This window comes from Anabrus simplex, chromosome 1, assembly GCF_040414725.1.
Source record: "Anabrus simplex isolate iqAnaSimp1 chromosome 1, ASM4041472v1, whole genome shotgun sequence".
Taxonomy (NCBI): Eukaryota; Metazoa; Arthropoda; class Insecta; order Orthoptera; family Tettigoniidae; genus Anabrus; species Anabrus simplex.
The window spans coordinates 373,694,538-373,707,013 of record NC_090265.1 but is presented as its reverse complement, the minus strand read 5'-3'; the positions used below and the strand labels follow the sequence as shown (position 1 = coordinate 373,707,013).

Below are 12,476 nucleotides of genomic sequence, written 5' to 3'. Positions count from 1 at the left end.
AGTGGCATGGCGCATGAATGGGGGTGGTCTGTTTTCTCGACAACCATTACGTTGTGTTCCGTCGACACCCGCACATTGGCGGCACCGTTTGCGATGGTGCCAAGAGCACCAGGTCTGCACCGACAAGCAGTGGGGTCGCATGCTCTTCTCAGATAAGAGCAGATTCTGAGTAGTGATTCGAGACGTACCCTTATCTGGCGAGAAGTGCGAACACGTAATGCATCCAGGAATATTGTCGAACATGATCATTTGGTGGTTGAAGTTATGGTGTGGGGAAACATAATGTTGCAGGGGCGTACCGACCTCCAGATCTTTGAACTAAGTACACTCACCGGTCAACGCTATTATGACAGTGTACTCCTTCCCCATGTGCGTATCATCAGGGGGTGCATTCGGCCCTGACTTCATTTTTATGGAAGACAATGCAGGAACCGCATCGAACAGCGCAGGTGGAGGAGCTCTTGGAACGGGAGGATATTCGACGAATGGACTGGCCTGCCCTTTCCCCCGACTTAAATGTCATCGAGCAGGTGTGGATAATGTTGGGCTAAGTATTGGAGCAAGTCCACATTCACCAACGACCATCCAGTAGTTGTCAACCGAACTGGTGGAGGAATGGAACGCCTAATAAAAGAACTCCTTTCCACGCTGCGGAGCATGCATCGCTGTCCGTGGTGTTCACACATCCTTTTAAGATCCATGTCCGTTCTTTGATGTCCAGGAGACCACCATGAGTCGCAGTAACTTACGTGTAATTTGTTGTCTCTGTGTAGAAGTGTCGTTTCTGTTCGTCTCATCGTATATTCCTCTCAGTTTGCCTACTGGACCTTTCTGTAGCATTTCTTCCTATGTATAGTTTAAGTTTCGTCCAGCTATGTTACTTGGCAGTGACACAACATCCGAAAGTTACTTTTGTCCTTAAGTTTTGGACAGCGGTGTAAAAATTCTATCAGGAAGGGCGAGAGATCCGTAAACATAAAATTATAAGTGTAATTATTGGTCTTCTGCATTGAGTAGTCTTCTGTTGATCATCATATTAGGGAGCTGCCGTAAGGGGAAATTGTTTAAAATGAAATGCCATTATTTTTGCTATTGAGATACAAGTTTATTCACTGCATAAACATAAGGAAACTATAACTAAAACTAAACACTAGATTTTTAAAATCAGATGGGCACGTGATAGATGAAGCCGACAGATTAATAGCGATCACTGGAGCTGGGGTTGAAGCGAGCATCAGGACGGCTGGGGTTGAAGCGAGCATCAGGACGGCTGGGGTTCAAGCGAGCATCAGGACGGCTGGGGTTGAAGCGAGTATCAGGACGGGCCATCTCCAGGTTCTCCCTGTTGCCGCGCTCGCCGAATGCACCTGTCAACAAATAGTGGCATCAGAATAATATGTCATATTTAATATTCTAGCCTCTTGCTAAGATATCACTATCTACTTTTCTACTACATTGAGAAAAAACCTGTCTAGCAGAGAATGTATATGAAAGAAAACAGTATTACTATCCACTCTTCGTCAGAAGTCATTTATTATTTTCGTAACTAACTTCTGGAAATAAACAAGTTACGATCATTTAAATTTTGTGTTAATTAAAATGTACACTGCGAGATATATTGACTGACTTCAGAAAGTAAGCAATTTTAAATGAATTTAATTGATATTATTTCAAATGGATATAAAATAGCAGTGCACATATAAAAGTATTGTCCTTACAGTCCTCCAGAAAGAATAATATGCAGTATTTAAGTATGTAGCCCGCTCTTGGTTTTACGGTCACGTGGCAAAAGAAGTATTTTAACCTATCACGTCTAAGTTTTATACTCCCATATGCAGATTCTCTTGAGTGTATAGGACGTGACTGAAACGCCAACTGGCTAACATATTGTTTATATTTTCTTATACTGTATACACAATGTACTCGACAATTATAGACATGAAACATACAATATTTGTCTCTTCACTAGAATTGAACTGTGTGATGCATTTCCACAGATTCAATCACTGTATATCCTTGTCTTCACTATTCTCATAAAATTCAGACTTATGATAATTTCTTAAAATATCTATGACATCAGCATCTACCATGATGTTTATAACAGTTTGAAACTCTGTTTGAAAGTGGCTGCCTGGCTGAGGTGGTAATGTCGTGCTCTGGTCAGCCGGAAGTACGTGGGTATGATTCCCCGTCAGGAAGTCGGAAAATTTAAGAAACAAGATCTCCACTTCCCGAGATGCACATGGTTCTGAGGTTCACACAGTGTACATCAAGAATGACTACCAGGTTAATTCCTAGGAGCAAACAATCTACCTCCGCCAATCCTTTACCTTCCACCCCTCGTACGGCCTTCATGGCCTACACAGTGATGAATTTGCTTTTAGTTCTGTTTGAAAACGGAATGAAGCTGTCGAAGCAAAACTCAACTCTCAGAATTACCGTTTAAGTACGGTATAATGATATTTGGAATTGACTGTCGTCTTCACAGGGAATCTCAGATGATACAACTTTGCGTTCAGTAATAGACCTACTAAACTCGGGACTAAGTGAGAACAACATTAAAATCTGAGTTTTCTTGTGTTGGGAACTGTTAGAAGGCTTGCGAACATAGGACGGATGTGTTTAGAAATACTGTAGTTGCTGGACAGTTCCATTATCATGAATGTTTGCCAACTTCAAGAACACATATGAAACAATTATTCCCCACAAACGGATGGTACTAAAACGTTCTGCATATCATGGTGACTAATAAATCCGTTTACATTAAGTTTATAGAATAATTGAACAGAATGAAACATTGACAGAAAGATGACGCGAAACACGTATAGGTGAAATGTTCAATTTCTGTGAAGTGGTGGTTAAAGGACATTCCACCATTACCCGCTTGTTCAATAAATAGTGAAATTTGTGAAATTTTTCCTGGGATACTTGGATAACTAGACACCACAGCGAAATGTGGCTTCCACTGAAGTCTTGGTCACATTTATGGCTGTGACAGTATGGAACTGATGGGGTGTCTTTTGAGCTGGATAATGATATTCGGAGAACGATTTATGCATCTGGATGTTTCGGAGGACGCTACACATAGCCAGGCCTGCTATAATAGCACTTTGCGGCAAATTGGGGAAAGCAGCAAGAAACTACTTTCGGATCTAGGCTAAAGCCTTAACAGAAATAAATAGTGTAATACAATGAAGTGTCGGCATATTGTAACTAGAATAAATTTCATTATTGGTTCTCTCGTTAAATTAGACCAAATTGGAGCACGCAAAACTATCTGCTTACACCCTTTGAAGACCCCCGGAGGAGTGTAAGTTTTCTCCCACTATCCTTAAGCTGCACTAACTAGGGAACTGTTTGTGTTGGACCCGCTAGATCTCAATGAAACTTGAGTGAATATTCAATTAACACACTTTAAATTTAATTGTGGTAGTCATTTTTGTGTAATATCTACGGTAGGGGAAAATAATTTCTGAGGAAGAACTAGGTGGCTGCGAGCAGTAAAATGATGACATTGCGTATGCACTGTAGACACCCGGAGTTCTATTTTAAATTTACATAAATCACTATCTACAGCAAAATGTCCTTTTGACAGCACGAACAGTAATTCACACTCTACAAAACCTATCTTACCAACATGTACAGTTTTGAATATCGAAATATTACGGTTTTGAATGGTCTTTATCATTTATAATGCAAGCTAAAATGTTAAGTGGAATGAAAAGTATAGTGCATGTAATCATTATAAATTTTTACTAAGACATGCAAGGAAACCGCCGGATCCTTGTCCAAAATTACTCATTCTGTCTAGATGTGGACAACCTATGTAACAAGGGCAGGCGTGCACCTGTGTTCTGACGTCTTAATTGGACATCCTTACCGAGTTACCTTCCTATTGATGCCCTGGGTACATTACATCCCATTTCAATCTGCCTTTACAGTTTTTTAAATTTTATTTGGCGGCAGAATAACCCTGACCATTAAGTTTACAATGTCTTCATTGATCATGCTAAAAAGTTCTATTGCAATAGGTTCGGTCGAATCCAAACAGTTCCCTGGTAAGTGGGATAGATTGTTTAGTTCCATCCTCGGCCCCGGCCAACTTTGCCCGAGAAATTAACGAGGCCCAAAAGTTTAATTTAAGCTGAGGGAATTCCAAGGTCATATGTGTCTCCATGTTTAGAACCCTGTTTGTAATTTTTTTTTTATTCACGAGAAACTCTAGCCACGCTTTTCCAGGTGAACCGAAGATGCCTGTACTCTCGCTAGACACCTCCTTTTCTAAAGTAGAAAATACAAAAATTTGCCGCCACAAAAGTGTGTTGTTATTAAGGATTAGTGTTACCAGAATATCCACTTACAATGTGTGGGTGATATTTAGATCTGATAATAGATACTGACACAGGTAGTTTAATATGTAATCTGAGAGTAGAATACTGCTATGTTTATTCACCAGAAGGGAGTACATTATATTTCCAGACATTAGGATAACATTTCAGATATAAAAATAAGTACATTAAGCACGAAGCTATCTCCAGATTTCAGCTTGTGTCTAAATTACTGAACAGGAAAATGTGATGGGTGGTAATACAGATAACTGAGTTACCTATTACTTCAGATGTGTGACAATTTAGACTTTATACATATCCCCAATGCCACTATTAGGTCAATAAAAAATATTCAAGTCGTATCCTCTTTTATGTTTTATGTGTTCACTCCACACTCATAGGAATGGCTGAATAGAAGATTTCTAACGTATCATACTGCGATTTAATTGTAGGAGAGCAGAGCTCCGTCAATGTAGTATAGGACTACTAGTATCGTCGTGCTATCATCTGTAATTGCGCAAAATAAATTGGTTTTAAATCACTGATCCATTACTTAAGATCCTAGTCATTGGAAAAATGAGTATTCGTCTGTGAGATGGTTGAAGGTATGTGCATGTGGAATCCTCAGACCGGAATCTAGGCTGATTCCCAACAGCTCCCCCGTCACGTCGTAGAGAAACCAGGCGTTATTGAGGAGTCGTTGATTCCTCTCCTCGAGCTACAGATGACTTGCAACGTAAAAGTATGGAGCGATTAGATTTGCTATGCAAGTGTTTTGACTTACAGGAACAGTTTAATCAACAAGAATATCACCTAAATACAAGAAGAGTAATGATTTGAGTCATTACGTCATCGGTTCTAAGCCATTTCAAGAGATTCCGATCTTCGTTTAATGTTGGTGCTTGGTTCACTTTCCCTCTAAAATTAGTTTTAACTTTGCATGGAGTACATACTCTGGGGAAAAATCAACGTAGGAAACCTGATGATTTTCGAGAAGCAATGCGTCTTGAGAAAGGTCCTTGGGTCTGTGTGGTATGAGAAAATCCAGAGCACAGGAGAAACGAAAAACTTCATGATTTGTTCAACTAAACGAACATTGCTCAATAACTTAAATCAGAAAGATTGCAATGAGTAACAAATGTAGTCCGTATTTGGATCAAAGCTTTCCTACTGGGATGACTTGAAAGAACCTGGCCGCTCGGTAGACCGAGAAAGCAATGGGAACCTGGACTGCTTGGGGTTAGTGAGAACTGAATCCAGGCAGCACAATATAACAGTAGCTGGAGGAAAGTTGTGAGTTTGAAACTTGCTCTTCAGGGTTCTCGAGAATCTGTTAAATTTTTAAGTAACATTTCTTCTCTGGCACTTACCTGTATCAGGAGAAGATTTGTATGCCTTGAAGTTAGCTCGGCCACCAGGGAAAACAGACTCGTAGCCATAGTATTCAGGTTCAGTGTAGATACGGAATTTGTACTGGTTGTCTCCCTGTTGGGGGTCAAATCCTTCAGGATCTTGAAGACCTGCGATGTTGCGGGCACTAGCATAGTTCTCCTTTTCAGACAAGCCCTGACGACCAGCAATACCTTGACCGCGATATCCCTGCCCTGACACGCAGGCGACGAACAGAGCCAGAGCGGCTACCAGCTGTGGAAACAAACCATGAGAAGTTCATTTCACAAACACTGCATCATTTTCACACTTGCTTAAATTTGGGAAGTTTCCTTTCAAGGGTGTAATGGGTGAATGACTACGCAGCAACCATGTTCTACTGATACGAATTGCATTTAAAAGTGTAGATCCCATGGCTTATCGTTAATAGTCCTGTAAAATCCGATGCCTACTATTTATTTTAAATTATGAGCAGTCAAGAACATATGAACTTTTAACACACAGTGCCTGCATCATATTTGTAGGTTTCGTATCCTACTAGCAACAAGAATTATATTTTCCGATGTATACTATATTGCTGATTCCGTCGAATTGCCTGTGTTACTGACATTTTATTGAGTGTTACTGGTGAAGAGTATTTATAATAGAATTGTTTCTCTGTACGTGAAACATCACCCCAATCATCTCTGATTAATTTTAACGACTAAAATGTAGATGTATATGAGTACCTAAGTGAATATTATTGTTTCCAAGTAGGTTATGTACCTTGAACTAATTGATGAATTCTCATTTTCAAAAGCCAGCATATCCTATGTTGGTAGGAAACATTTAGGACTTGTAAATTGATGTAAATACAATATACGTAGAGGAAAAGTTACACTCTAAATAGGATTTCAACGCTATGGTAATAACGTCGTGTAGCCTCCAGAGAGGCTGGTGCAGGCCTTCGAGTTAACGTTCTACAGTCGACCTGCGAGTCTTTGAGAATGGGGATCTACATAAGATGAATTTTAATTACGAAGACAACACAAATACCCAGCCACCGCGCCAGATGAATTTCCAATGAAAGTTCAAAAATTCCCGTCCGGGCTGGGAAATCGAACCCATAGACACTTTAGACCAAAGGCCAGCACGCCAACCATTCAGCCATGGAATCGGACGTTTCAGCGCTGAATTCGATCTTTCTTATATTGTGGAATATCCAACTGAGGGATCGTCACTAGCATAGCACGAAAACAACCGTGGTTCAAATCCCGGGCAATACATGGTATATTTGTTCATCAAAAGCCATGTCTCATTGGTTCAGCGGGTTGGATACGCATATTTAACACGTAGCAGTGAACTTGCATTCGGGAGGTAGTGGTTCCAACTCCACTGTCGGAAGCCTTGAAGATTGCTTTGCGTGGTTTCCTACTTTCACACCAACCAAATGCTGGTATTTTACTGAATTAAGCCACAGACGCTTCCTTCCTAGTTCTAGATCTGATGCTATCGCATCGTCACCATAAAACCTGTCTGTATTAGTGTGACGTAAAAATTGCCGTTCAGGATAAGAATATTAGAAACACTTGGAGAAACAGTGTACAATTAGTAATTAGAAGTATTAAATTCGATACTTGTAAAAACCTATATCCCTTCAAGCCACAAATTCTTCTGAAGGGCACCATCTGCTGACCCACGGCTACCTATGATTGGAGCAAGACCAAGTTTTTAACGGTCAGCGCGACGGGTTGCAGCACCATTAATTCCAGTGTCCGAGACCAGTTTCGATAGGGCTATCTCTAAAAACAGTTATTTCCTCTACTATCGCCACGAGACTAAGTAAAACCTATCCTAGAATTCCGAAATAAGGGAAAGTTTGACGCTAAGAAATAGATAAATAAATTTATGTTATTTAGTGGACATTTACTTGTGTTGGTAACATTGAATCGCACTTTTAGTTATCCACCTATAGCTTATAATGATGTACAGTACTGTGTATTGTACTTGGAATGTTCAGTTCAAATCTTAGAATGAATGCGTCAGTAACAAGTCTTTATTCATTTCAGCTTGAAGTAAGAGTCAACTGTATCACATGTATAGGTTCTGCGAAACAGACATTCATTATCATTAGATATCTTCACAGATATTGAAAGTACTAAAGATAGAATATTGTGGAACAAGGAGCTGTCTTTCCAAACCTGCGAGGACTGACTGACGTGAGAGTATTATTATTGTAACCTCCAACTAATACATACTCTACTTCAAATTGTTTAGTTTAATATAAAAACAATTACACACAAAATTATTTAAACCAATAAGTTAATAAAATGTTAATCCTAATGAAAATAACTTCTTCTGTAAAATAAAAAGAATTTGATATTTATTCTATATGGACAACTGAGAGAAGGTAGTGCTTCAGGCATATAAGTACGATTACATATCGCGAGAAAAAAAATATTGTATTAACTAATTTTTCCTCAATCAGAATTAGAAATAAAGTTATAAAACCGGTATGCTTGTTTCAAATCCCAAACAATTTTGTGGTATTGCTGCAATGAAATGTCTCATCCCTGTGGATAAGATTCTGCTAGGGGCTTTAGTCCCACCGACACAGATAGGTCTTATGGCGACGATGGGATAGGAAAGGCCTAGGAGTTGGAAGGAAGCTGCCGTGGCCTTAATTAAGGTACAGCCCCAGCATTTGCCTGGTGTGAAAATGGGAAACCACGGAAAACCATTTTCAGGGCTGCCGATAGTGGGATTCAAACCTACTATCTCCCGGATTGGATAAGATTCCACGTATGGGATATTCATCTACAATCTCCTAAATGTTAAATGAATCATTTCTTCGTTTCTCTCCTACTTATTTCCAGAAAAATTATATTCCTATTCCGTCAGCTTGTATTTTACACTTGGGTTTTATTACAATACCCCTCACAATCGATTCTGTGTTTGTCTCCTTTATTTTTGATTAAGCTACTCTCTAATTGGTAGTGCGACTTCGTCACGCATTTATGTTTGGTTCTTCCCTTTCATCTTCCCTACACTTTCCCGTACAGCAGTAGGTAACACCTCGCTGCCTTTCACTCTCAAGCCTTTCGGGTTCCTTGCCTTGTTTTCGCTGATACCTTCATTTTCTGAAGGGGCGGACCTCTTACATTTTCCCTTAAGAGATGATAGTTAACTCGTTGTTCTACTCCATAGAACATTAATCATTGGGCTCAACCATACACACAATATACCACTGATGTTCTCTGCTCTAGTTGGCGAGTACAATCATGCCTTAATCCAACGGTATTTGAAGGCGCTCAAATACGCCAGTCTCGTTTCCACTTTTCAGTATTGCGGAAAACTGTAAAATTAGTTATCTGGACGTAAACGAATAATTTTATTGTAAACCATTAATCACCGCTATCATCTTATTATGCTAGTTTCAGAACGTTATCTGACTAGGCAGTCTGCATTAATTCCTGTTCCACTCAAAGGGAAGTACACATTTAGGGACATATTACCCTATTACAGTTTCAATTTATGTTCCTCTTTATAGAATATACTTTTCTCTTTGATCTGGAGGAAAAGATTATTAACTCCACTACTTAAAAATATATGTTTGGTAAATATTCGTGCATGGTACTTTCTATGTCCCACTGTATCATATGTAGCTGCAGTCGCTTAAGTGTGTCCAGTATCCAGTAATCGGGAGATAGTGGGTTCGAACCCCACTGTCGGCAGCCCTGAAGATGGTTTTCAGTGGTTTCCCATTTTCACACCAGGAAAATGCTGGGGCTGTACCTTATTTAAGGCCACGGCCGCTTCCTTCCCATTCCTAGGCCTTTCCTATCCCATCGTCGCCAAAAGACCTATCTGTGTCGGTGCGACGTAAAGCAAATAGCATACACTATAATATGTACTTTGGAACATTTTTCTTATCTTTCATTTGTAGACGTGGCTTCTATCATAGTTGAAAACATATTGAAAACATTGGCATGACAATTGCAGTAACATATTATTTATTTATTTATTTATTTATTTATTTATTTATTTATTTATTTATTTATTTATTTATTTAACATACAGAAATAAATGAACTGGATTAAAGCCACTATATATATATGTGTATATATATATTTAATAATAAAGCCAAGCTCATTTATTTATTTCATTTATTTCTTTATGTTAATACAACGAGCCACGAAAACCTACGTTTATTATTTATTTATTTATTTATTTATTTATTTATTTATTTATTTATTTATTTATTTATTTATTTATTTATTTATTTATTTATTATAAACACATACTCTACACTGGTTATTAGACAAGTTTTCGAAATTTCAACAAATAATTTTTAGTACAAGATGTAAAAGAAAATATATAGAAAAATAAATCAAATAAAATTTCTAGAGAAATATCTCCGAGATTCCTCACTATGATATTGATATACGTCTTCAAATAATTTCGGAGAAATAATCAACTAAATACTCAATTAATTAAGTATTTATAGTGATAACTCCACTTAGTTGTAAATGGGCTTCTTAAAATTCTGAACATTCATTCATGAACATTAATGCATGTTAAGCACTTAAGGTTGCTAAATTTCACTAAATAAAGGTGTACCACCCCCTTTGATACACTATAGTCATCATATCCTTCCCGCTTGAGTACTGTAAGGTTGAAGTTGGAGTAAAATGTCCGTTCCAGTTTGTAAGTCAGTGAGAAAAATGGACTGTGTGGCCATGCATTGTCAGACGAGGGCTGGTTATTCAACACTACACATAGACCAGTTTGAGTCCGTGTTCAAATAAAACCCTCCGGTTGAATTGATCAGAAACCACTTCTAAAATGACTGTTAGAAAATACCTATATTAATCCGCAATTCAATTCTGATCTCTATAATGAATAGATGATAATTGTTCTATTATTGTGTGATGCTATTTGTAAACATATAGTTTTAAAATTTTAAACCGTGAGACTGAAGACTTACAGTGTATGATGATACCATGATGATGCGCTGTTTGATGCTGCCGTTGCTCGAGAACGATTGATATCTGCACTACTTTGTCCACTGATATTTATACTCGGAAGCGTATCCTGGAGCCTTGAACCTGAAGGATGGCCACAAAGCACACGCTTATCAAAAAAGGAAGACCACGTGTGTAACCTTCACTTGTTAATCAGTGACGTCACGCAATTAGCTCGTCAGGGAGCCATACGACGCTCCAGCCGCACAGGTGGATGCTGCCTTCTGTGGGGCTTCAGATGGCAAACATCAGATGCAAATATTACATCACGAATGCTGAAACTACAGTACATCGAGGAGATAATGCAAGTATTATAAGCCGACGCATTTGTTTATGGGATAGCTTATTAGGTATATTTGTTTATATTCCAGTGTCTGTTATAAGGGGTTGAAAGAGGATAAAGAGAGATTAAAAAAGCGAGAAAGAGTGTCCTTAACTTAAATTTAAAATCTGAGTTTTTTATCCCAGTTAAAAATACCTCAATAAAATCTGGTCTCCAGTAGTTAAAAAAAAAATTAGGGCAATAGTACTTAATTGTACATATTTGTCGTGTCATAGGCATTAAAACTGGCTAGATATAACATACTCATTTTGTAACAAAGACTTATATACATATTAACAAAAAATTAAGAAAATAAAGAAAGGAAGAAAGCTCAAGTTGGTAGATCTGGGCAGTGTAGGTGACTCCGTATCGACTATTGTATTTGGAGAAGATGCTGCGTTTATTGACTTTTGTAATGTGTCCATATTCGTGCACATTAAAAGTTTAATGTCCTTTTTCACCTCTTTGAAACTATTTTGAGCCTAAGGTGACATATATATGATCTTATCTATATAAATACAATAAGAATTTCGTCTGTACTTTGGTCAGGGAAATTGTATTTGTGTGTCGGCCATATCGAAAATAAAATGGAAATGTCGTTTGTAATTCCTATCTTGTTGTCCGTGTCTATCTGTCATACCAGGATGGTACCTGCAGCCATTTTGCTACCTATGCAAAAAAATCATGGCACTACTTCCCATTTAGAGCCTTGCCTGCCAAAACTACTGCTGCTCAATTATATATCCTGAAAATAATGTAGTGACACGTGGTTATCATGATGATATTTTCGACCATAGAAGTTGGCGTTCTTGAACAGGTCCACTTCCTCTCATAAAAATTAGTTCTTGAGTTGGTCTCTTACCGTTTACTGAGCCCCGTTCCAGCACTCTGTCCTGAATGAAAATCCTGGATTGCCGGGAATGGGGAAAGAGCCCTGGATGGAAAGAGACAGGTACGCTACCCATACATCACTGGGCTGGGCATTTCGTAACCTATAGTTGTCACACCGGTATACATTCATTAACAAGCAGGTTAGGTGATGATGGTGATGGTCAATAATCTTTTATGGGGAGATGATGCGAAGTGATCACAACATCTGCCCTCTTAATTTTCGGAGAAGAAGTAACAGCTGTAATTCTTTGATGAGTGAATGTACCGAGTAAAGTAAAGGAAGGGGAGGGGGCATAAATGATGTGGGCGTGATAATATAAATGATAAAAATAATTATATATAATTAATATAAATAAATACGGGATATTTGTAATGAAATCCGGAAAATAAAGCAGAGGAGACGATGCTAAAGTTATTAATAAAAATCCATAAATTTTGCTTACTGCGAGACCATCATGGGGAAAGGAAACACTAACAAATACATACATCAGGAGATACTATGGGAAATAGATCGTGAGGCACGTGTCAATTTTAATTTAAATA

At 38.3% G+C, this 12,476-nt stretch overlaps 1 protein-coding gene across 1 annotated transcript; it reads right to left on the bottom strand.

The window, feature by feature from the left end:
* Positions 1-1,080: 1,080 nt before the first annotated feature.
* LOC137496891 (uncharacterized) lies at positions 1,081-10,810 on the bottom strand. The gene is made up of 3 exons (XM_067143072.2): positions 10,684-10,810; positions 5,699-5,972; positions 1,081-1,367 (listed from the first exon to the last, which is right to left on the bottom strand). Exons 1-3 carry the CDS (start codon positions 10,699-10,701, stop codon positions 1,198-1,200), a joined length of 462 nt encoding a protein of 153 aa, XP_066999173.2. The 5' UTR covers positions 10,702-10,810; the 3' UTR covers positions 1,081-1,197.
* Positions 10,811-12,476: the final 1,666 nt, after the last annotated feature.

Bases quoted from the DNA above. Each gene is read 5' to 3' on its own strand.
- LOC137496891 (XM_067143072.2), bottom strand. The intron at 1,368-5,698 runs GTAAGTGCCAGA...ATTTGTTGACAG, and splicing joins CAAATCTTCTCCTGATACAG to GTGCATTCGGCGAGCGCGGC.